Source organism: Rattus norvegicus, chromosome 2, assembly GCF_036323735.1.
Source record: "Rattus norvegicus strain BN/NHsdMcwi chromosome 2, GRCr8, whole genome shotgun sequence".
Taxonomy (NCBI): Eukaryota; Metazoa; Chordata; class Mammalia; order Rodentia; family Muridae; genus Rattus; species Rattus norvegicus.
This window is the reverse complement of record NC_086020.1, coordinates 237,992,731-238,018,681: the sequence shown is the minus strand read 5'-3', so window position 1 is coordinate 238,018,681 and position 25,951 is coordinate 237,992,731. Positions and strand designations below refer to the sequence as shown.

Sequence of the window (25,951 nt, the reverse complement as noted above, 5' to 3'; positions counted from 1 at the left end):
AGTTGTGTAGCATGCATGAGGTTCTATATTTCAGACATTGATAAATTTAATGAACTTCTAGTTAAGCCCCTAACTCCCACATGTCTTCCCTGTTCCTGGGCAATCATTTTCTTGTTATTTCATACATGTGGAGCATGGCTCCTCTGATGAATGCTAAACTTCCTCCAGAGGTGAGACGCCTCACTTTATTTCTCCAGTAGGAGCTTTTGTACACTAGATACTCAGTATGTGGTGTAGAGCCTTCTCCACGGTTTGATAAAGTTATGTGTAACTGGATCATAGGAATAGTCTCTGAAGTAGGTGTGCCTTTGCTGCAGCTTTTACATAGGAAGCATATGTTGGTTTGTTTTGTTTGTTTTGTTTTTTGCTTTGTTTCAGCCCTGAGATTCTTGTAGCCCACTGTGCATGATAGACAAGCACTTCTCTGCTGGGATTAAAACATAAAAACTCTTTTGTTGAACGTGAGACTCTATATTCCTTCTATATACATAGAACTGAAATCCCAGAAATTGTCCACTTACTCTTTGTCCAGGTTAGCTTCATGGTACACAATTATCACTTTCTGGAATTAGCACTGACTCAGAACTTTCTAGAGTGGAGACGTGTCCCTCACTGTTGAGAATGGTTAGCACTTCTACCCTCCATTTGTTAATTTAAATTCACAGTGGCCCACTACTTTGGACAGTGCAGTCTAGGCATCTCATTTCCCTCAAGGCTGCCTCACACTAGGGTGCTTAAGACTTAGGAGGAAAAGAACAGGATAACTTATGCAATCAAAACCACCTTGTCCAGGGAGGAGAACTGTGTGTTCAACATGTGGAGAGGAAGGCAGAGTGCGGACTTGTACACCTGAAGATAGTGGGGACTCAGAAAAGAGGGTCCCCAGACCTTCCATTGCGATTTCCTCTGCTTTCCTCTGGAACACGTGCACATTAGATTCCGCCTCCTGTATGGAGTTTAATTTACAAATTTGACTTATGACTTGAGCATAAATAATAATTTAGTTTTAAAGACACAAAGAAAATAAAGTTTTTGACTTATGGAATAGGAGAAAAAATCCTCTACTTAACCATAATGGCTAAAGGCTATACAACCAGTACTAAGTGTTTATTGATTCCTGAACTACCTAAAACAACCCCACCAATGCTAATCAGAAATAGGGGCAGAAAGCAGGCCTGAGTCCTTTGCAGCCGTGTTTATTCAAGGTAGCAGAGAATAAGTAGTGCTTCTAAGGGTTTAATGCTGTGTCTTAACAAACTTTGTTTAAAAATAGAGCATGTGACACCAGGGACCCAGGGAAGCCTGAGTTCTTTACTCTTCACAAAGTGTGCGGAACAGCACACAGCTGCTCCAGCCTGCGCTTCACGTCTGACAACGACTTAGCTGCTGGTTGGCCTCAGGTTTGCTATTTACAGAATGAGGAAAACCAAAGGTTTAAGACCTGAGGAGCTTCTTGGGCGCAGAGTATATCCTATGTGTTTCTTCATTTCCTGTCCTTCACTGAGAGTCTGTGTTCAGGGTCTGGTCAGCATGTTTTACTTGTTGCGCACCGAGATTTTAAAGCTAACATAAAAAATAAGGTTCTTTTCATTCTGTGTTTTCAACTGACCTTCGAATACTCATAAAGGGCACTCACTATCTCCTGCACAGAGTTAGCAGCCGAGCCTGTCACAGGGTGCATAATGTATGAGCGCACTGTGGTGACCTAGTCAGAGTGAAGGCAGGCAGGGCAACTGAGGACAGCCCCACCCATGATGCGCTGTGGGAGGATGAGATGAAGTTCACTCTTTAAAGGCACCTCTTTCCACAGATGAGGAAACAAGCAGCTTCGGATTTACAGACATTAAGAGCTGATCTGACACAGAAGAAAATGGGTACACCTTTCCGATCTCCAATATGTATGTTCATTTATCTCTTGAAATTTTAAATACTTAATTGAACAAAATTTAAAATAGATTTAATTTTTATTTTTTGTGCATGTAGTGCAAATTATAGCATAAATCTATATAGTAGCTGTTTATTTTAAAGATTTTGAGTCTATTACCTATTTTGTAGTACTATATTTTATAATTGCTTATTATTTAATAAACTTAAATTATAGGCCAATATAATGGCAAAATTAATGATTAGCAAAACATGTATTTCAGTAAATACCAGTGTATTTGCCAGGATATATAATTTTGTTAATCACATTTTGATTAAAAACAATTTCAACTACAACAAATTTGTGTCTAATAATTTAATTTGTATTGATTTTAGAAATGTAAGATGAATCTTAGAAATATAATTATTCAACATATACCATGGGAGTAAATAGTTTTACTGTCATAAATAACTATGTAAATAGAAAATACAGTATTGTCATAGCAGATAGGTGATAAATCATTCATTCTAATTTGGAAGGGGATTATATGTAAAGAAGATAGGAATTATGTAATGGAGTTCAAAGGAAATAATAAAATGTAATGATTTGTTTTATTTGTATTTAATTTTATATGCATGGATGTATGTATGTCTGTGTACCATGTGTGTACAGGAAGAGTGAGTCAGATCCTCAGTAACTGTGGTTGTCACCAACCGTGTTCTGGGAATTGCACCCAAATCCTCTGGAAGAGCAGCCTCTTAGCTGCGCCGCAGCCCTGTCACTACTGACTGCTTGGAGAAAGAGAACACGGGTTGCTTTACACGAGACATTTCTTTTCACAAAAAACAATCTTTTAGAAAAAGGAACAAATTGAGAGAATAATGTTCTTAGGTGGCTTAAAAAGCAAAGTGCAAATGCAGAAGAGAAATCAGAAAAGTAGGCAGGAAATGAGTATTACTCCACAGGGACCCCGGGTGACTGCAGGGTAAACAGTGAGTAGGTGGAGCCCAGCAGCCGCTTACCCTTATGACAGGAGTTCCCAGGGATCTCCCGGGTAACACCTACTTGTTCAGGTGTTACTAAATTATCCTCTTGCATTTCACTCGTAGGCCTCTCTTTATCTGATATGCTGCCTATATGTTTAAGTGACTCTAATGTGCTTATGTCATGAAATACTCGTATGTACTGTAAGGAGTCAGCAACCAGAAAAGTCAGGCCTACTCACTTTTATAACGCAGGAGATGCCAGATTCCTGGTTCTAAATTCAAGATCTGTCGAAAATAAATTCAACATAAACTTCTTCTCAAAGGCTAAGCTTTTTTTTTTTTTTTCTCTTTTTTTTGGAGCTGGGGACCGAACCCAGGGCCTTGTGCTTGCTAGGCAAGCGCTCTACCACTGAGCTAAATCCCCAACCCCATAAGCTTTAAAGACTATGTTCAAAGCCAACAATTTCCATTTCAAGTTACACATCTTTTATTAGCATATATTAATTATAAAAATAATGGGCTTTACTATGATAGTCTATACATGTGTGTAACACACTATGGTCATGTGCACTCCCTTCTCCAGTATCTTCACTTGTCTACTAGTTATACATTTTTAAAAATCCCTATTGGTTTTTAACAGTATATTTTAATAACAGGAGGAAAAATTCAGCATGGAATTCTAAAAGCAACTTTTCTAATTATAATATAATATAATTATAATACTGAAACAGAGGAATATTTAATAGAGTAAGTTGACTTGTTTTTGCTTTTACATTCCTGGATATTTAAGATATGTATGTATTTTCCAAGTACAAATGAATAGTTTCTTTATTTCTTTCCTGTGTATTGAGTAGACCAATAAGTAAGTTAGGGTAACATGACAAAATATATATTTTTATCTCTTGAAGAGGTAGATCTGCTTACACAGGCCAGTCCTGCAAATCTAACCGTCTGACAAAAGACATTCCTCTGTATGTATCACAGCCGTGGTCTCAGGGCTCCCCACATTTCCTCCGTTTGCTCTCTGGCTAGAGCGTCATCTGAGTAGTCCAGACAGTTCGCGTTCCACATGCCAATGCCCCGCAAGCCGTAGTGTTTGACGAATGCTGCCTTTAGTGAGATGCTCCGGGGGTTATCGTACCACACCTGATGCAAACGGCCAGTGGGATCCTATACAAAACAATTAAATTGGAAATTTAAAGTATTCAGTACAACAAGGGAAAAATACTGAAATCCAAGGATTCAAAATGCATGCAATAAAATTTGTAAACATTATAGCATGTTACTTCACTGCTCTGTTTTCATGGTTGTATACGTGATATCTCTAAATACTGTCTTGTGGTGCTTTAGCAGCCATAAACACTGCACAGCTTAACCTCTACTTAAGAGGTGTTCATTCTATTTAAGAGCCTGCCTGCCTTATTTGATCTGTTCTGATTATTAGCAACTAAGGCGTGCACTTGAACCACTGCAGACCATAGAGCTCTTAAATGTACAGACTCCAGTTAGGGCCTGGTGACAAACACCTGGCACCCACAAGGATGAGGTGAGAGGGTCATAAGTTCAAGGCAAGCCTGAGCTACAGTGAGACCCTGTCAGAAAAACACAAGACAGAACTGACAGTCAGACTCAAGTATTTCCACTCTACAGCAAGCTTGTTGAATCAAACAAGGCGGGTGCTGGGATAAAACATTATTTACGTCTAACATTCCACTAGGTGACTCTGACATGCAGTGCAAGTAAAAGAACAGCTTGCGATCTATTAACACCGGATTCTTTCTTTCTTTCTTTCTTTAATTTATTTGTATTTTTTTACAGTTTCTGGAAGTGTGCCGACCTAGGGTTCCACAGATGAATGTTGTTTGTGATAAATCAGCCAGATGAACAGGTAATAGCAGCGGAGGAGGAGAGGGCCGCCTTCCTGGCCCTCCAGAATTGATTCTGAGAGGCTGCCGGAGGTGACTCCACACAGAGCTGACTGGGAGCATGAACAGACTGAGGTCTCACACTTACCCTACCCTGCCACACTGTTTCTCAAGAAACACATGGGTCATCAGAAAAGAAAGAAAATTAGAGGACCAGATGTAGGCAAAAGAACAAATGAAGAAGGAAAATGTTTTAAGGAAAAAGTCAGAACGGTAATGAAAGATAGGTTACTGTTCTAAATGCATTAGGTAACTGCTTGAAGGCGACTCTGAGTGAACGCCGGTAGCACTCTGTGTGGGGCGGCACGGTGAGTTATTCTCCCCGTGGTCACTCGGTAAGCGGCAGGCCGCACTGTGTCCAGCCCAGCGGGCTCATTCAGTATAGGCACACTATTCAACTCTTCATCTTGTGCGTTGGGAGCCTAAGCTTGCTAAGTATACACGGCATGCTGCTGTGGATGAGCAGGGTAAAGGAACAGCGTCTGTGCAAGCTCACTCTATTGTACTGTGACCCCCACATGAGGACCATAACAGGGACAGCACACTTGTCTAAAGTGCCACTAACTGATTCCCAAGCTCACCGTATTTTATGAATTATTTAACCTCAAATAGTACGTTTTAGATAGTGGTTACCAAGACACACTCGTCAGACCATAAATAATAATTAAGAGTTCAAGGGCTTTAAATATAAAGACATGATGAGTAAAAATGCTGTCGACCTTGATTTTATCGGTGGATGCTCTGTACTGTGCTGAAAACCATACTGAATCCCATCGACATATGCAACTAATACATGCGAATAAAACTGTCTTAAAGTGTGTCCAGAAAATAAAAATACTCACCTCAGAAAACAAATCTATTCTTTCAAAGACACTAAAATGGTAGTTATATTAGAAGACAGGGGTAGGGAAGATGGGAGATGTTCAAAGGGCACATGGTTTTAGTTAGACAAGAGAGCAGTGCTGAAAGCCATCATCACTATACTCCGAGCGAGGTACTGAGGGTTTACAGACTTGAAACCTGCTGGCTTCAACTGATTCCGATTCCACATACACATTATAAAAGAAGCATGGGAGGTAAGACACGTTAAGTAGTGAGTTTAACCGTCCTAGTTTATACACATATCAAAACTGGTTATATACCATAATTAGATATAATTTTATCAACTAAAAATGTATTTTTTAAAAAGGAATGTTTCTGCATCTTCTTCCTTACTGAAAAATTAAGCCAGTGGTTACAAAACAGTGCATGACAGTATATGCATTCTAAACTATATATAACTGATTACTATAATCATAAAATAATCCTCCCCTCCTGGTTCTGAGTGGATTAATACAGGCTCCATGTTAAATAAATAGCTATATGTACTGTAACACTTCTTAAATATTTTAATATAATTCTATACAATAGAAATCTCAGACAACAGATATGGCCAAGTGTTTTCAAAATATATTTGGCCATACCACATGCACGCATATTTGCCCATGTATGTGCTTGTCTATGTATAATGTTAACAGAGCTCTAGTAATACTACTCAATATATATTATTTATACCCATAGAGAGCCAATATTACATATATATACATATATATATACATGTAAGATAGGATTATAATATACCCAAGTTTAACTATTAGGCATTTAATTTTGATTCTGAAGTTCAGAGCGCTTAATACTATATGTGCGTAGTAATGTGCTTGCAACCAATTTATAAACATCAGTCAGTGCTATAAGGGCAACAAATAACTAATATCTCAGTACTCCCTCTAAAGCAACACAATTCAAAGAAACTTTAAAGACAATTTCTACTTCAGGTTTTTAGGTAAAAATGTTTTCTTTTCACTAGATTGTGAAACATAACAATTCTTTGATTCTGGAATAGACATTTCTATTGCTACTCCTAAATTTTTTAACCACACTTATAATTCATGTTTTCTTATGTACCATTTCTCTGTCTCTAAGCTTTAACATTCCTTATAAATTTGTTTTACTTGTAAAATAAACTTGATAGATGCTATTATTTTCACTTTAAAAATATGTCATGACTCATCTACTCTCAGTTTCAAACCTACTTCTTTGGGCCTCATCAGACGCATTAAGCTATTTTGAAATAAATGGAGACTTTCAAACATAAAACCTACTTTGACCAAAGCCCTTTCAAAAACAATTACCTTAGCATAATTATGAACTCTTAAGGAAGCCCTGTTTGTGATAGGCACATGGTATAGAACTTTCAAAAGGAAACTGACCAAGCAGAGCACTGCACTAGTAACGTAACTGGAATAGTTCTCTGGGGAACTCAATCTACTAGACCCAGAGACAGGCGTACACAAGTAAACAGTCAAATATACTACATACCACAACACAGTAAAATTATATAAATAGCATAAATGTCCACAGTGTGAGCTTTACCTTGTAATTATAGTACGGAGCTTGCTGGTCTTGGTTCCACTGGCTTCCAGAAACAGAACTGTTTACTTGCTTCATGATGACCCTGTAGGGCACCTGATGCCCTGCAGCATCACTGCAAGGAGCCCCTCTGAAAGGGACCTTTGCAATGGCGCAGACATCATCCTAGAAATTAAACAGCGTGCATGTTGTTATTGAGCAAATGTTAAAAAGCCAAATGAGAAAAACAGTAAAACTGTTAAAAGGTATGCATTAGGGTTAGAGAGATGGCTCAGTGGTTAAGAGCACTGACTGCTCTTCCAGAGGTCCTGAGTTCAATTCCCAGCAACTCACAAGCATCTGTAATGGGATCCGATGCCTTCTTCTGGTGTCTGAAGACAGTGACAGTGTACTCATATACATAAAAATAAATTAAAAAAAAAAGACATGCTGCAAATAACCTGACTGGACAGAATAATCATGAAATTGGTAATACAATGACATGCACAGCGTTCAGAAACTGCCGTGATATTAAAGAATTAAAAAGAAACAAAGCTTCAAAATGAATTTCAGAAATTATTTAATAAAGTTTCATATATTCAGAGCAGAGCAAAGTATGTAATGGAATCATGTCACATATAAGTTGTTCTTACCTTTGAGAGGTTTAGGCAAATGTAATCATAGCCATACCAGGGAATACCCATTACAAGTTTCCTGGGGCTGATGCCCATCCTGAGGTAGTCACCATATCCTGGTCATGGGGGACAAAAAACGCATAAGCATTCTGTTTCTATAGCTGTAAAAACGTACGTTCAAGCTGGACAACCAAACCAAATCTTGTTTGTAAAAACAGGTATATTTGTGCAGATACAAGGTGAGCTTTCTTCTATAATGTCCTAAAAGCCATTCCTTAAGAACTGGAAGTCCTATGTCTTGCTTTCCAAGATTTTTTTTGTCTTGTTTTGCTTAAGTAAGAGATGATATCCAGTGTAGATGATGTTAGAAACAGAATACATACAGTATAGGAGAAATAACAATGTCAGGAAATCATACTAATTTAGGTGTTAACTGCTAACATATATTTGATATTTGGGATTATAAAGCTTCAAAAAAAGTTCTATAAATCTTAAACTTTGTGGCAGTAATATTCAGAATTTCTTTCAGAAACTCAAGTATTCCATGTTTAAAAATATGTGTTTCCTAATGATTGGTGGAGATAACAAAAATGCCTTTGCTGTTATAATGTAGCAAGCTGTAGTTTAGAACACAAAGAACATGAATGAACTCTCCAACTACTTCTGAGAGTTGGCTTCTAGATCTTGTGCCACAGCCACAGATGCTGGAAACTCATGAGCATACAGTCCTGTCATAACCACAGAATGCTTTTGTTTTGTCCTCCCCAACTCTGGCTCTCACAGCCTTCCTATCCACCCCACAAATGGTTGTTGAGCTGTGTGTGTGTGTGTGTGTGTGTGTGTGTGTGTGTGTGTGTGTGTGTGTATGTGTGTGATACAAGGTACCCATGAGTTCCTATTTCTGGTTGAATATATATGGTTGATTCTATACCCATATATATACACAGTTACTACCTGAACTCTTGACTAGTTGTGAATTTCTGCATTAACTTCTATAATATTAAACAAAAATATTTTGGCATATTTTATTATAACACATTTTATTATATTTTATTCATAAAGCACACTTTTATATAGAAAGAGTAAATAATTTAGAAATACTAAAACACACCTTAGCGTCTGAGGGTTTGGAATAAATATTACTAATTAAGTGATCATTTTTTGAATTCTTACCAGTTAATGTCTGATTGTAGGGAGCATTGGCGGCTGCAATACATTCTGACCAGATCTGACTTTGCTCATCGTAAGACATCACAAAAAGAAAGTCGCAGGCATCCGCAATCCCAGTATAATTATAGCACCTTTTGTCTATGCCCTTTGGTGACCAAGCTACATCAAAAGTTACCTGTGAAAAAACTACATATTATTTACATAACATTTTCTTGCCTTATTCTACTCAAGAATAAAGAAATACTTATAATGGCTGCATGTGGAATCTAACACAAGTAGAAGAGGGCTAATAAATATGTTTTGTTACTGCATTGGACTGGCCGTGTCTATATCTGGATATACAAGGACCAGGAGCAGAGCACTGTTAAGAAAAAGAATTTCAAATCCAAATGTTCTCAAAGCCTGGGCTAGGAACTCAGTGGCTGGAAGGAGCAAGTTCACTGATGATACACGATGCTGGAGCCTCTGAAGAAGGTGAAAGTGGAGCCATAAGGAGAGAAATCACAACCGGAAGACTAAAGTACTGTGCAGGCCGCATAGGTCAGTCAGCCTTTGGTACTGCTTGATGGGATTCTGAGTTAGTTCCTGATGCACAATTATTCACATGGTAGGGTGGGCCAAATACTACACACACACATACATAAAGTCAGAGGACTGACATTTATGATATGAAGTGATATGTTGAACATATCACTCACATGACCTTAGTTTCTACAAACAGCTAAATGACAGGTGACAAATTATCCTGTACTCTGAATGGTGATCCACAAGGATGAGTAGCTTAAAATACTACAAGTTTTTTTTTTACCTCAATTAAATGTTAAGTTTTATTTTAACATGTAGAAACAGTCTAAAATCCCACCAAATGTTTTCCCTCTATTTGGCACCCAGTAAACACTTAATAATTATTATAAAATTATTGTTAAAATATTTATATTTTGTCTAATTTACCTTACCAAATTTTCAGACTTCCTCAAACCTCAAAGGTTTTTTTCCATACTTCACTGAGTATTAATAGTTCTACAAAAAATGACTGTGAAGTAAAATGTTTGCATATTGGATCCATTTTGTCATTCCTGCGTATTACAAAATGGAGCTGTGTTGCAAGAATAGAGAAAGTGAGTACTTCTAAGCCAGTGGTTCTCAACCCTCCAAATGCTGGGACCTTTAATGTTGTGGTGACCCTCAACCATACAATTATTTTTAATTGCTACTTATAATTGTAATTTGTTACTGTCATGAATTGTAATGTAAATATTTTGGTCATAGAGGTTTGCCAAAGGGGTTGGGACCCACAGGTTGAGAAACCACTGCTCTAAGCAGTTGAATTTCCAATCTATTCTATTATTAGTTATATATCTTAAATACTAAGAATATGTTCACTTGAATTGCCTGTAACAGTCTATATATACTTCTGAGAAGGTAGTGGTTAGAGACGAGAAAGCCAGAGCCCTGAGTTTTAGAAATATTAGTTCTTACAGCTTGCCCTGTGCGAGGTCACATAAGGCATCCAAATCTACTTTCAGAACAAAGATGTAGAGAGACTCTTTACAGCCATCTGTCTGTCTTAGTTAGGGTTTTTCTGCTGTGAACAGACACCATGACCAAGACAAGTCTTATTAAGGACAACATTTAATTGGGGCTGGCTTACAGGTTCAGAGGTCCAGTCCATTATCATCAAGGTGGAGCATGGCAGCATCCAGGCAGGCATGGTGCAGGAGGAGCTGAGAGTTCTACCTCTTCATCTGAAGACTGCTAGCAGAATACTGACTTCCAGGCAGCTAGCATGAGGGTCTTGTAGCCCACACCCACAGTGACACACCTACTCTAACAGGGCTACACCTTCTAATAGTGCCACTCCCTGGGCTGAGCATCCACAAACCATCACACACTTTATGATCGTATTCCTACAATGCTGTTTCCCACTCCAGGCTCTCTATTTCAGACGCCTTTGTTCTCTGACCACCGGCCTCAGAACCCTCTAAGCCATGTCATGAATGACTCCTTTTTGAGTAGTCATTTGTTCCATTTCCTCCTTTTTTATAATGAGTTTTTCAAGTATTATTTCAAAACTAACCCTGTATAGATGATATATAACTTATAAAACCTTTCTTTCACTTAATTTATTCAGGGCCAGCAAGATGGCTCAGGGTCAGGGCAGTTGCCACCAAGCCTGGAGACCTGAGTTTGTTCTCTGTAACTGATGTGAAGGAAAGAATTGACTCCACAGAGCTGCCCTTTTACACACACACACACACACACACATACACACACACACACACACACATTCATACAGAGACTAAAATGTAAATTTTAAAAATTCATTCCATATATACTTATGAAATATTTTCTGAGAGCAAGAGTGATGTTTCTCATCCCATTCTAAGCTGTGAACCTCTACTTCTCGGTCTTCTAGATTGTTACCACTTATTAGTCTTCATTTCTCATCCAAGTTTACATATTACCACAGGATAGTCTTCTAATGTCATCTATTGTATATTGACTAAAATGCATTTTCCTAGCCTGGTATTCTGAATCTTTCACAATCTGGTGGTCTTTGCGCCTTTACTCCTATAAATAGGAACTTCATGTAATATATTCACCTAATGTAAACTTGAAAGATAAATTTGGAATTTGATTTCACTAGTTCCTTTGACCTTGCCCTTTCACTGTGGGTTAATCCAGACCGTCGCATAGACTGCTCGCTACATGCCAATTCTAACCCTCTGCTAAAGGAGAGTGAGGAAAAACTTTCTGAGACCAAAACTTAGAGGCAGGTGGTAGTCTGCATGCCAAGCATTTGCTCTTGCTGATCTGTGCTGAAAACTTGAATTCCGCCGAACTCCACAATCACTTTTTGAACATTTTCTGAGTGTAAGGGTTATGCCATCATCCCAGTCAAAGCCATGAATCTCCTTCCCACTTATATGTCCATCCTTGGATCATATTGGACCAGCGAGCCTCATGTGACAACCAGCTCTATTAGACTCATCCAAAGCACCTGGTAAGACTGTAGGTCCCCAAGCGCTTTCAATCATGTCAGGAAACTTTAACCCCCATGTGATCCTGGAGCAGGCTTCAGAATCATTGGTTTATAGAACTTAGGATGCTCTACTGTGGATGACTGCTACACATAATAGATACTCGGACTATAGTCATCACACATACTTTATATAAGGGTGACGTTTGCACTCACAAATTCTACAAAGTATAGATGAGAAACATTTGCTAATTTTCTATACTGCAGATAGTTATAAAATATATGGATATTATTCTTATTCTTACATCCTCAACAATCAGTATAACAGCTATGCATATAAGATACTGTATTAGGTAGTATTAGAAATGTAAAGATGATTTTAAAGTATATGGGGAGTTTAGCATAGGGTAGGTCAAGTACTTTGCCATTTTATGTACAGGACTCTAGTACAGATTTTGATGTCCACTGGAAACAATCTTCCATGGATACCGAGGGCTATGTGTGTGAGTCTACTTAGATACTTTGGATTTGAGACAGCACCTCACTATGTAGCCCACGCTACCCTTGAACTCCAAATCTTCCAGCCTCTTCCTACTAAGCACTAGGACTAAAGATTTGTGCCATCACATCTGGCAGGATTTTAAATGTTTAAAGACAGGGATGATTAATTTGCTCAGTAATTTTTTTTTTTTTTTTTTTTTTTTTTTTTTTTTTTTTTTTTTGCTAAAGGTTGTACCGAGGGCCTCATACAATATCTGGGAGTGACTCTCCATGGTGGATTTGTGTGTGTGTGTGTGTGTGTTTTTAAGACCCTGAATTTTCTTAATGTGCAACCATGTTTAACATCCTGACCTGGAAGCCCACTGCCCTCTGCTACTTACATTGTCTGACACGATGACTTGTGTTGAGAGCTGCTCTAATTATGTTCCTGGCCCTACTGTCATGGCTCTGACTGGTTCCATAGCATTAGTCCTCTCAGCTTTCACAGGCCCTGAATGCTTTGCAAATAATACAGAGTGTGAGACAGTTCCCCAGCACTACCCTCTTCTTTAGTGCCTGCTTTTTCTGCTCTGTACCAGTAAAAGCCAGTTTAGGCCATCCTGGCCTCTAGCTGCCCACAGTCTACAGTGCTGCAGACACGAGGATAGAACAATTACAGTATTGTATCAAATATATTAAATAACAGTAACATTCCAGAAAGGGGGTTTGCGAAGTGTGTGCAGAAACTCTGCCACCATTGCTAGAAAACTAAGACGCCATTAGTCATACTTGCGTGAATACATTTCGATTAAAAACCAACAACAAAAGTTTATTCACCTGTGATCCCTCAATCTCACGATGGAAACCCTCTGTGGTTTCTCTGACCAAAGCTGTCAATGCTTCATATTCAGGTGACGAGCAATCAACTTCCTGTTCTATGTCTATATTAATTCCATCCATGTGTTGTGCTTTGGCTAAGGCAACTTTTTGCGCTATCCATGACGCTCTGAAGGTAGGATTAATGATGTCCTTCAGGGCCACATCACCTGGAAGGAACAGACATATTTATACGGATGCTTTTCATGATAAAACCATGTACTTCACAAAGCCACTCCCAAAGAGATTACAATGTCTTTGAAGCACATCATAAATTTGGAATATTAAGCCTCTAATCTGCTTTCCAAATGAAGAAATAGTACCAGATAACAGCCACTGCTTACTAATCTTCAAAATAGTCACTGTGAGCTACCCTAATCCTCAATTAAAAGCAGAACGTGTAGACCATTACTAAAGGTCAGCATGCTGTACTAGGCAATCACATTTGCTCAAAAACAAGAAGCAGGCTTATTTCTTTTTAAAAAATCTGTATTTGTGGAATGGATTTAATGGTATCTACAGCTAAGTAGGTTTTGAAAAGAGTCATAAAAAGGACTATAGAAAACAGCACACACATTTTTGCATTGGCTAGACATGGTCCGCTAAAAACCGTACCTTTTAGCACTACCCTGGCTCCTTTCGAATGAGCATAGCACATAAGTTCTGAGTCATATTTTCCAAAAACTGCCACAGTCGTAATCTGCGACCAGTCATAAGATTTCCAGGTTTTCTGTCCAACATCAAACACAAAGACCTGCCAGGAAAACAGGGGTAGGCACAGGCACTTAAACTGAGGTTATCATACTGACATCCAGATACTTGAACCACCTCCATGTCAGGCACTGTGGTGGACGCTGGGCACTGAGAGTGTAAAAGGAAGACATCAGTCACCAGTATAAGTGGTGGCTACACTGTCTTGAAGAAGAACTGGCTAGTGTTGAGGCCTGAAGACAGAAAGAGCACAGTGACTATCAATGTTTAGTATGACAGACACCTAGAATTTAGAAAAAAGCATAGAAAACATAGACTGTTGAATCTGGGGTAATTCATGAAAGTCACCTGTGTTGGAAAGTTAGTGTCCTGAGGGAAACGGAGAGAACCAAATCAATTTTTGTTTAATAAAACCACCTTATTGTATGGACTCACATAAAAACATTACTCATGTAGATTAAGGTAGCCAGTCAAACTGCACCTCAGTGAACTTCTGTACAGACCGGATGGCCTGTGGAGCCAGCGAGCTTCACTTAAGGTTTGATACTCTTACTGTTGATTACATTTTTATACATTTATACACACACACACACACACACACACACACACACACACACACACTCCAAAACCAAAAGACCAAACTGGAATCACAGTAGGGAAGTGTTTGGATGAATACGGCAAGAAATCACTGACAGACCTCAGTGAAGGTTGGAGCACCGGGGCTCACAGTTTGATGATCTTCAAGCTTCTGCCTCTTTCAGATGGAGCCCTGGATTCTGCCTATGTTGCTATGTGTGCTTTTGGATGAAGCTGACTTAGAATAGTGGTCAAGTCCAATTTTAAGTAGCGAATGTTGTTCCTCCAGTGTTTTTTCGCTCAAAGATAATCCTAGAAGCACAAAAGCTGCACTGCTCATATTCCTCTTCCCTGAAGGTATTCATGTATGGATACAGCCAACACTTCATGAAAATGTAGGAGAGGTGCTTCGCTAGGTAACAGAGGCCCAGAGGTTACAAACACCAAGACCCATCAGGAAATTACAGTAGTATCAAAGCCTGGAAGGAAATCAGGGGCCTCGATACCACGTCCCGGGAATCTGCTATCCATGATGACTTCGTGTGAGGGGACCTCTGCATTCCAGAGGAGGACAAAAGAAGACAGTCTACAGACAAGTGAGCATTTGCAGATAAGGACCACGTTCCTACAACTCAAGGTCCCAACAACTAAAGAGAATCTTGAGATTCTGGCACTGAAAAGAAGGTATCTACGTCACAGGAATGCTGAAAGAGAAAGAAATAACATAAAATTAAGGTAGGTGGCATTCTCAAGCAGTATTTGAGGACCACAGAATTGTTAAATTTTCTGGAGACCCATTAGTGTTTGAAACAGGGGTGGCACATTGTACCGGCACTAAAAATAGAGATGTAGGAGCTCACAGGAGAATAGATCAGTAAGGGCTGTGCAGAGCAACAACCATAACTGTTAAGGCGACCACATTGAGTTTTCAGAATTAACTATATAGTTCTTTTTTTTCTGACAAGAAACCATCCAATAAAGTTACTACACACAAAATGTGAAAAAGAATGGCCCAATGTTTTCTCATATTTAAGACTCAATTCGTTAAAAACAAAACAAAAACCAACTAGGGCCTGTGGTAAAATAGCAACTCTCAACCTTGACAACACAGAGTGCTAGGTGTTAGGTCTACATGGTAGATAATGGCGTCTTCTGTAGTGATGCAGCACCATGACCAAAGCAAGTTGGGCAGGAAAGGGTTTATTCAGCTTATACTTCCACATCACAGCTCCTCAGCCAAGGAAGTCAGGACAGGAACTCAAGCAGGGCGGGAACCTGGAGGCAGGAGCTGATGCAGAGGTCAGGGAAGAAGGCTCCTTACTGTCTTGGAACCCAGGACTACCTGTTCAGGGATGGCACCACCAATAATAGGCTGGGTCCTCCTCCATCAATCACTAATTGAGAAAATGTCCCACAGGCTTGTCTACACTGGGTCTTGTGGAGGTATTTTCTTGAGGAGCCCTCCTCTCTGATGACTCTAGCTGTGTCAAATTGGCATAAAACTTGCCAGTAAATGGTGAAATGGTAAAATGGTGTTCATTCTCAAAGCATAGTTCAGTCCCCTGTATTCCTGCCACACGAATATTCGCAGTGGGGAAAGAGACTCATGTAATCTACTCTTCCCATTCCAAGAAGCAAAAAGCCAGTGAGACCTCGTCTGCTACGAGGATCTGAGTGAGTATATTTTCCTTCGTATGTAATTAAAAATTCTCACAAATACTGTCACCCAATAAGTATTGAGTGCCACAATAAATCAGATTGTTATAAAACCACTTAATTGAGGGGAGGGGCTTTAGGGTGAAACCACTGAGTGCCTTGAGTTCCTACTTAGCCAATCAGAACCAGACAACTAACTAACTTCTAAGTAGGTGTCTTAGGGTTTCTTTTGTTGTGAATTGACATCATGACCATGGCAACTCTTATAAAGGAAAACATTTAATTGGGGCTGGCTTACAGTTCTGAGGTTTAGTCCATTATCATCATGGCAGCATCCAAGAAGACATGGTGCTGGAAAGGGAGGTGAGAGTTCTACATCTTGATCCACAAGCAGCAGGGAAAAGAGTGAGTCACTCTAGGCCTAACTTGAGCATATGAGACCTCAAAGTCCATCCCCACAGTGACACCTTTCCTCCAACAAGGCCAAGACTATTCCAACAAGGCCACGCCTACTCCAACAAGACTGTACCCGTTACTAGTGTCACTCCCTATGGGCCAACCATGTAAACACATGAGCCCATGGTGGCCGTTCTTATTTGAACCACCACAGTAGGAAAGTTCCACCAGATCATAAACAAAAAGGTAATCAGCTAACAGCTAATTATTTCTCTCCCAAATCTTAACTTCTGATCTTACGATCTGAGTGCTGCTAATCACCATTGCTCGAAGAAGCTTCAACGCACCTACATTTTTCTTAATGTTCCGGTTTCCACAGTAGGCAGTCTACAAAAATAGTGTCATTTTCCCCTAAACAATGTATACAAACACAAGCATTTAAATATCTATGTCTCAAAACCAAATACAAGTTTAAAGCCGTGAACTGCTCCTCCTTTGTACAATTTTGAGACAGGACCCGCTGACCTCGCTGACTTCCTCCAGGTCTTGGCTACTGTCATCAACCTCAGTCCTATGATTTTACCACTGCTCCAAGTGTAAAGTCCATAAGCGTTGTAAGCCGTTATCTTGGGTTAAAGGAAAATTTACTCAAATAGCTGTTTTTGCCACTGTCCTGGGTGGGTGAGCGTCCATAAACTAAAGAACTAATCGGTACCAAGGTGCAAAGGTAAGCAGAACGTGCTGCCTTCTGATGTACTTTTGGAGATGGTCACTTTACTGCTAAATGTGCATTGCCTTGGAAACCGAGAACCGGTTCCACCCTCCCCGCTAGAGGTTGAGCGCTAAGTGGGAGGAGCTGGCCTTGGGGGTCGAGTGAGGTAGGAGCATTAGCTCCAGCAGGAGCTCATACTCTGGAGCCCAGGAAGTTGCCCGACCTTTGCGCCCAGGGTTCCTGTCTACACTGAAGGAAATCTGAAAAGAGGAAGGCTGCTCAGTGAGCGCACAACTTCTCTTACAGCCGACCGTATCAGACCGACGGGCAAAGGGAATGCTGACCTCGAAGTCGCGGTGGTGGCGGATCGGTCGGCAGAGAGAAGCCTCGGAGCACGGGCAGTCCTCGGCCGAGAGCCGCTCCAGCAGGGGCAGCAGCAGCAGCAGAGTGAGTTCCAGGAGGTCACTCAGCGCCATGCCTAGGGTGGAGGCTGCAGGATTGACTGACGCCTCTTAAAGGGCGGGCTCTGATGTCCGATGGGCGGGACGGGGAGGGTCTCTTTGTTGAGGGGCGGGGCCTAATGCCCGGTAGGTGGGCCCTAGAGAAGTTCAATTACACTCCAGGGCTAGGGAAACAGTCTTGACTCTGGTAACTCGCAGCTCTACCACTTTTATTCTCGCCATCACTCTGACTCTACAGCATTTCATGATTATGTGGTCTGAAAGTTTTCTACTCGTTCATCTTATAATTGTTTTTTAATCACTTTCTTGGTATTGCTCCCCCACCCCAAAGCCCAGCACAATGCTCGACTTGTAGTAAGTTATAAATTCACTGTAAAACTCCAAGAGCTCCTGCTTTCTTTTTTAAACCAAGCGGTTTGAGACCCTTCTAGGCATTCTTTTCTAAGTCTCTACACAGGATAGTTTTTAAAATGTAAAATAGACGGAGTGATATTATTGTCCTATTACCAGATGTTTGGTTAAGTGTGTATTGTGATTTTCCAGCATAAAATAAAGAGAATTTAAAGATAAACTCTAATGCCCGGTATTAGTGATTTTGCAATAGAGTTAGGACCTCACGGAAAGTCTTTCCTTTTGCACTGAGAATAGGACTGAGAGCTCCAACAGGCTCATCAGATCCTGGGGGTGTGACCTAGATTGCTGTGCTTAGCGAGTGGAGTGAACGCTGGAAGGAGAACACACTTTGAAGATCACTGTGCGTTTCTTTGGCAGATTCTTCTGTTTAAGTACCAACAGGAATAAAAAATGCTCTTTACGGCTATAAAGGAAATTGAGCATCATTAAACTCATAATAACAATTAAACCACCAATTATAGCATACGAGTTTAAATTTATTGTAAACTCCCTAAACACCAACAAAAACTTGAATGATGTAAATTCTTTTCGCAGAACCAAAATGTTATCAAAGCTAGGAGCTCTCTGAGCTCTCTCAGAAGAGCGTAAGGCAAGGATACCTGGGAACAAGTTAATGTATTTCTAATCTTTGTAGATTGTAAGGCTGGAAACAGACTTGCTTCCTAGTCTTAGCGTCTCTCCCTGCGGCTGTGACTGAAAAGTAACTAAAATGGGGGTTTTCGTTTTTTGTTTCATTTTGCTTTGTTTTGTTTTCTGACTCAAGCTACAGTCTACCATGGCAAAGAAGTCAAGGCGACAGGGTCAAGGATCACAATCAGAAGGCAGGATGCGTGCATGCCTTCCTCTTTATAATACAGCCTGGGAGCTACCTCAGAAAATAGTGTCACCCATGGTGGCAGACAGGCAGTCTCCCACCACAGTTAACTTTTTCCTAGGTGTGCCCTGAGGGTAACTAATCTGTCAGGCTGACAGTTAACACAGTCACAGCTCCTCACTTTAAAGGCTTGCAGGATGCAGTAGCAGAATCCTTCAGTCCCCTGCCATGACTGTGAGGAAGGGTTTTGGCCAGCGATGGTTCCCCTCAGGCTCTCTGATCTGCATTGAATTCTCACCCTTAAACCAGAGTAGTAGCCATTGTAACGTAGGCATGGTTGTCAGCCTTGTATTATAGACAATGAAGCTAAACCACGGGCGGGTGTTCCAAGGCTCTGATGATACTAACCGTGAAGCAGGGATTTGGCCTGACATCTCCTTGATAGGTACGCTTGCTTCTCCCTGTTTTCTCATCTAAAACCAGGTCTTTGCCTTAAGGGTTGACATCAAAGGCGTGGGGCTAAGATTTCTGCCCGGACAATGTAACACCATGTCAGTGATGGAAACAATGATGCCAAATTGTCTCCACTTACCATCAGGGAGGGGCAGCATTCAAGCTGCTCCAGAGCCTCTCATCATCTGGCCCAAGCAATTAATCGCTCGGGCCTCCCAGGACCGTAGGACCTCTGCTTTTAATGGTAATCTCAACTGGTCAGGTAAGTCTACAGTCTATTTTACTGACATAGAGGTCTTTCCTCTCTAGCTAAACAAATCAACTTTCATCCTAGACCCTGACTCATCATCCACGCCAAGCTCTTTCTGATGAGCTCTAAGAACAGGGCGTGTGGCGCTTACAGACCTTCCCGCATGCGCAGGTCTACACGGCACACAGCATAACTTGCGCTGAGCAGCAGATGCGCCTTCGTGCTGGTCATATCCCTGCCGGATACATTCACACGAGCAAAGCCTCTGTCTACGCTGGTTTGGTAGGAAATGTAACACCCACTCTCATTCCCCCTTTCCAATGTTGCAAACTTAGCTCATTTCACGTATTCGTCCTTTAAAACTGCTTCTCACTGAACCAGACCATCCTGAATGCAAAGATTTGGAGACGCCGTGCCTTTCACGGTGAGAGGCTTAGAGAACAAGCTGAGAAATCTGCAAGCATAGATTTGCCAGTGTCTTTCATTGTCATGACAACCATTACTGAGAAGGAATCCATTCTCCACCTGCCTCGAGATGGAAACCAATGAAGATAGAACCTATCCTGCTGGCCAGCTCTCTGCCAGCCTGACGCGACTGACTGAACGGCACACAGAGCCTTCTCTGTGTGGCCCGAGCGATTTATAGCTCACACTTAGCACTTTTTACCACAGCCCCAACACTCGGAGATGGCCACAATGTTGTCTGCGTTAGTTTACTAAGGTTGCAGTAACTAAGTGTCCTTAGTTAGGGTCTATTGTTAGATAGGGTATCTATTGTTCCTTGATTCTAGATGTCTGAGAGCAAGATGATCGATGGGGGAGGTTCTTTCTAAAGGGTACGGCAGAAATCTGTTCTAGCTTTGCTTCTTGGCTTGTGACTAGTCATCTTCATGTTCACATGACCTTTTCTCTTCATGCGTGCATGCTTACATTTTCCGTTGCTACTCTAGACACCAGCCAGTGCAACAGAAACGGGGTTGGTGATTCCACTTTAGTTAGAGAGGGGTCCTCATTTCTGAGACGTCAGGGGTTAGTAATTCAACGTAAATTTGGTGGAGGTCAGTTTAACATGTAAGTTTCTATTTACCAGATATTTTGTAATACCAGTTTCTATGTTGTTCAAGATATAGAATGGCATTGTTTCATAATTCTCATTAAAATAATAGGAATTTGCCTTAATTTTCATATAAACTATGATGATGAGGAGGAGGAGGAAGAGGTGGAGGAGGAGGAGGAGGAAAAGAATTTAACAATAATAATGACCATGGTAGGTATAGTAATTTTGACATGGTGATGGTAATTTTATCAAGACTGTATTCTAAAACTATGAACAAAACAGTACAATAGTGAGTCAAAGAACTATTGGGCTCTACTGTGCTCCACCCAATTCCATTGCCAAAAATATACATCCTTGTAAGTCAAGGTTCAGACCAACTTAATTTTAGAGAAAGCTATCACGTCTTGCTAGCAACACTAAGGGTCTTAGAGTACTGATTCAGTTGATAACAATGACTCCAGGGGGGCTGGAGAGATAGCTCAGCGGTTAAGAGCACCCGACTGCTCTTCCAGAGGTCATGAGTTCAATTCCCAGCAACCACATGGTGGCTCACAACCATCTGTAAAGAGATCTGATGCCCTCTTCTGGTACATCTGAAGACAGCTACAGTGTACTTATATATAATAAATAAATAAATCTTTAAAAAAAAAAACCAATGACTCCAGGGCTCTCAGTAAAATCCGTACAGTACTTGCTTGTTACTTCTGACATGAATGCTATCTTTATTAGCTGTGTAGCAGTAGAGGAGTCACTTGGCCCACTTGTAGCTGAAAGAAGGAAAGGCAGTTAATAATCAAGCTTCTGCGCCTATTTCTGGATAATCAGATGCATCTGGCCCTCTAAGGCTGATGACATCAGGTATCCTTTCTTGGAAAGAGAAGGGCATGAGGTTCCCAGAACAAGTCTCACCAAAATGAGCCAGTGATAGTCCCTTGTCTCCTCACATGTTAAATGGAGTTAGCTATATAACACGACTTACAGTGATGGCCAATCTGTCAGCCTGACATGTCCTGGTGTCACCCAGAGGACAAATCTCTCTCTCTGTCTATTGGTGTTTCTATTCGTTCACCGAGGTTGAAAGGCCTGCCCACCTGTGGGCAGCTCCATTCCATGAGCCAAGGTCCTGGACTGAATGAGGAGAAAGTGAGTGCCCATTTCTCTCTGCTTTCTGACCGCAGAAACTTTCTGCCATGCAACCAGCCAGCTCTCTGCTCCTACCACACGCCTTCCACAATGACTGCCTGTACCCTCAACCATGAGGCCAAAGGAACTACTGCCGAGTGGTTTTCATCAGGCACCACGTCACGGCAATGAAGAGAGTTACTGACCCATTTCCTTTCTGAACAATTGCTCTTAGCTACAGAGAACTGCCGATCTCATTCAGCAGAAGGTGCTTGAGGAGGAGGCTTTCTTCTCCACAGTGCATGTACTGGGGCAAAAGCCAACTGGAGTTAAGAACAGAGTTACCAGGGTTTCTCTTGCTTTTCTGCCATGGGTACTATGCACAAAGGACCTCATTTCTGATACTTTCCCCAGGTCAGAGAGCAATGGGTCAGGCAGACTGTTTTCTGCAGGAGTTGGGAGAGATAAAGACTGGGGGGGTGGGGGGCTTTGCTAGTCCCTTCCAAACCTCCATGAAAATAATTTCTGTGACGCTAAAACTGTGGAAATGAACTTAACCTATACCAGTAGCCTCTCAGAAGCCTTCAGTTCAGAAGCACGCAGGGCCTGGAGGGATTTGAATTACCATCCCAGCTACCTCAGGAATGGTGGGCTCAGGGCTCTTAGAGGACTACTGAAGAAGGTTGTTTCTTTTTTTTCTTTTCTTTTCTTTTTTTTTTTTTTTTTTTCGGAGCTGGGGACCGAACCCAGGGCCTTGCGTTTGCTAGGCAAGCGCTCTACCACTGAGGTAAATCCCCAACCCCAAGAAGGTTGTTTCTTAAGAATAATCTTGGTTCCCAATTTTCACCACTAGACCAATTTTCTCCAGGCCATGTCTATGAGCAGGACACATATCTGTGTGCTAGCAGTTAGATAACACTGTTCCTTTCAAAAACAGCTAATGAAATACAATTGTATGGGAACAAGAATAGGGATATTGTTTTCCCCTATATAACTGGCAAAAATAATATTCATAAGCATTAACACATTAATGCAATTTATCTCTTGCCCCAGAGATGTAGGTGGGAACTAGGGATAGGTTAGAGTGTATACAGGTTTTCCTCCAAGATTGAAACATTCTATCCCGCAGAGAAAGCTCCTCAAGCAGGAAGGTTAAACAACTCAGTTTCGGAAGTCCCTGAAACTGACCAGATTCACTGACATCTCCATGCCAGAGTATGCCATAAAATCTAAGAGTCTTCCTCAGATGAACTGAAACTAAGCTACAAAGACCACCAGGGGTGGGGAGTGTGGTGGTTGTGGGGAGTTCAGGCTTGCTGTAAGAACACTCTGAAACCAGCCAGCTGCCTGGAGGAAGCAGAAACCGACTGAGGCACTACTCAGGAGACTCTCCAGCCTGCTGAGCTGCCTGCAGGCTGTGCAGTGGGCTCCAGGTCACCAGCTTTGTGACCTGTCACCCATGCTGGGGTGGGTTTTGTGTCATTTCTGCTCCTGTAAATAACTCCTCACCCACACTCCTGTAAGTAACCCCAATAATTCGCTGGTTCACCAAGCTGGACTTCGGTGGTATCCACACTTTGGCCTGTTATGGGCTCCCTAGGTGAGGTAACGAAACGTGTTACATCTGCCCAGAAAATCTTTGTCACACAACAGGTTCACAGGGCCCAGTTCCTGCTGGTCTAGAGGGCTACAGTCTGCTGTGGTCACGTTGGCAGACCTTGCTCTTATCTCCTCGGTTCTGTATTCCCACCCTGCTTTGTTCAATACATGGCTGCTTTTCTACTGAACTGTATGTGAGCTTCCCTGTATGTGACTTCCAGTCAGGTTTCTGTCAGTTCCCACAGACAAACCTGAGTTTCTTGTAGTGATGCCAGCACTGTTGACTATGGGCCTGACAGACCAACACAGCAGAGAAGTGAGGACCCCTGCCTGGTCAAACAGGCATTTCCCTGGATGGAGACTGAGACCATACCTAGTGCAGAACGAACACAATGTTCTCGTTCTCTCGGACCACTATGACTGCTTCCGTGCTAGAACACGTGCTTCTGTAATTACAGCGGAGCCCAGACGCTGCCACAAACATATTATCCCTGACTTAATACAGTGGGGCAGGAGAGGCAGCTCAGTGGTTCAGAGAACTTGCTGCTCTCGAGGACCGAGTTCATCTACCAGCCGTAGACAGCTCACAGCCACCTGTAACTCCGGTTCACACCACTTACACCCCACTCACAACATAGTAAAGGAATTTGAATGCCTACTTCATGCCCATTAAGTGGTTAAGAAATACAAATCCACTGTAACCTGTACACTTCACCCTGAGCAGGACTGGGTTATGACTTGTAAATGGTGACAGGATAGATAGTTGCGTAAGACCTGAGGACAAATGGCGGGATTCCATGGGTGTGGGTGTGGCCGAGTGTTTTGTAAACTGGAGCAAGGGGAAAGCCGAGATGCTTTTGTGCAGCGTGGCCCAGCTGGGGAGCTTCGGTTTGCCCGGTGAAACAGTACCACAGGGTGGACTCGAAGGCTAGGTTTGTGTTATGCTTCGATTATCCCCGTATATTTCATTTGAATTGCTACAAATTTCTGGGGGTTGTTGGTTTTTGCTGCACATATGAACAAGGGTTAAGAACTATATATTAGAACACATTACAACTCGCTTCTACCTCAGGAACTGCTGGTATTTGAGGCAAAAAAAAAAAAAAACAAACTAGTTCTGGGGAAGGGAGATGGCACAACTATTGACAGCTCAGATTGGAGTTGCTTGGTGAGGGCATGCACCATATGCCGAGTGACTCACCACAGCTGAGGCCCGTGGTGCCAGCCCAGTTACAAACGGCACTTGGTGACTGACTGTTCAGGTGAATGCTTTCTATTTCAAGGTAAGCACTTTAACAGGTGATGTCTACACCTTGTCCAAAGATGTGGCTCACATCTGTATGGTCAATGTTTGTATGACAGAAAGTCTTCCCTTGAGAATAGGCCCACTTTCCAGACATCTACACTCTGTAGTAAATGTGGGACTTCCACTCACGTTTGGCTTAAGCTCAACTTACGTTTCTGGGATTTCTTATTCAGCACAGAAAGTGCCAGCCAAGCAGCCCCTCTAAGTCCCTGCCTTCTTGCACCTGCCCTCAGTCACCATACACTGGTGATTTTCATCATGGCTTAAGAACCCGGCCACTATCAAAACTTTTCCAGGAGTTGGGGGCCATCTGCAGCCATTGGACAGAGCCATAGTGCAGAATGCTATTAAGTGACCTGGAGTCTGCAGAGCCACCTGTTGTAGAGATCACTGAGTCAGCAGTAATGTCATGCCACCATGTCACAATGGGCACACTTCTCCCTGGTCCTCTCTGCCCCGTCCAGAGTTGACCTCAGTTGACCTCAGATTCCGTCTTCCTGTGCTTTACAGGAACCATGTCCTGCATCAAAGCTTTCCTCTTGGCGACAGTGAGCAGGGGCTGTACAAAGGTCCATCATGACCTTTCAGAGCCAGCAAACCACTGCTGTTGACTTTCCCACAGTGTGTAAAGCACTGCGTGGCCAGATGCTGGATTTCTATTTTTCTTTGAGGCATTTCCAATGCAACTTTCACTGACATCAAATAACAGAGATTTTAGCAGTTAAGTCTTTGCTTAAGTTGAATAAAATTACCAAAAAAAAAGCATATTTTATTTTTCACAAAAAAAAAAAAAAGACTTCTCAAGATAAAAGAAAAATGCTTTTCTTGTTGTACTGTTTCCCAAAGCACCCTCCTCCACACAGGCTGAGAAGTACTGTCCCTCTGCACCAGGTGAGCACCAGACATCTGAGGTGACTGAGTCCATCTGAGTCAGAACTTGATAATAATAAGTTTACCCGCGTGAGCCGCAGCACTGCAGAGGAAGCTGGAGATTCTGGGACTGGGAGAGAGGCCCCAGCGTTCAGGTTTCCCTGTCTAAGAGTTCTGGGACCTTCGGTTACCATTTAACATGAGCTTGTTGCTAAATTTTAAAAGAAGGGTGTTAATATTGTCTATTAAA

General features: G+C 41.6%; 2 protein-coding genes across 17 annotated transcripts in view; one reads left to right on the top strand and one right to left on the bottom strand.

Moving 5' to 3' along the window:
* Positions 1 to 9,279, top strand: part of Spata1 (spermatogenesis associated 1) — a 45,453-nt gene extending 36,174 nt beyond the window's left edge. For 10 of the 15 annotated variants that reach the window (XM_039102734.2, XM_039102733.1, XM_039102731.2 and 7 more), the window contains 3 exon segments: positions 1,811 to 1,898; positions 4,669 to 4,738; positions 8,992 to 9,279. In XM_039102734.2, the coding sequence (XP_038958662.1) occupies positions 1,811 to 1,898; positions 4,669 to 4,691 (111 nt within the window). In that variant the 3' untranslated portion in view covers positions 4,692 to 4,738; positions 8,992 to 9,279. 15 annotated transcript variants of the gene reach the window in all.
* Ctbs (chitobiase) lies at positions 3,314 to 17,882 on the bottom strand. 2 transcript variants are annotated; one of them, NM_031023.1, is made up of 7 exons: positions 17,700 to 17,831; positions 13,920 to 14,058; positions 13,266 to 13,474; positions 8,972 to 9,143; positions 7,817 to 7,914; positions 7,188 to 7,349; positions 3,317 to 4,020 (listed from the first exon to the last, which is right to left on the bottom strand). In NM_031023.1, the coding sequence occupies exons 1-7, from the start codon at positions 17,829 to 17,831 to the stop codon at positions 3,829 to 3,831; spliced, it is 1,104 nt and encodes a 367-aa protein (NP_112285.1). In that variant the 3' UTR covers positions 3,317 to 3,828. The 2 variants fall into 2 exon arrangements, with proteins under 2 accessions (XP_038959139.1, NP_112285.1); XM_039103211.2 differs by lacking the exons at positions 13,266 to 13,474; positions 13,920 to 14,058 and having other exon boundaries at positions 3,314 to 4,020; positions 17,700 to 17,882.
* Between the last annotated feature and the right edge of the window lie 8,069 nt (positions 17,883 to 25,951).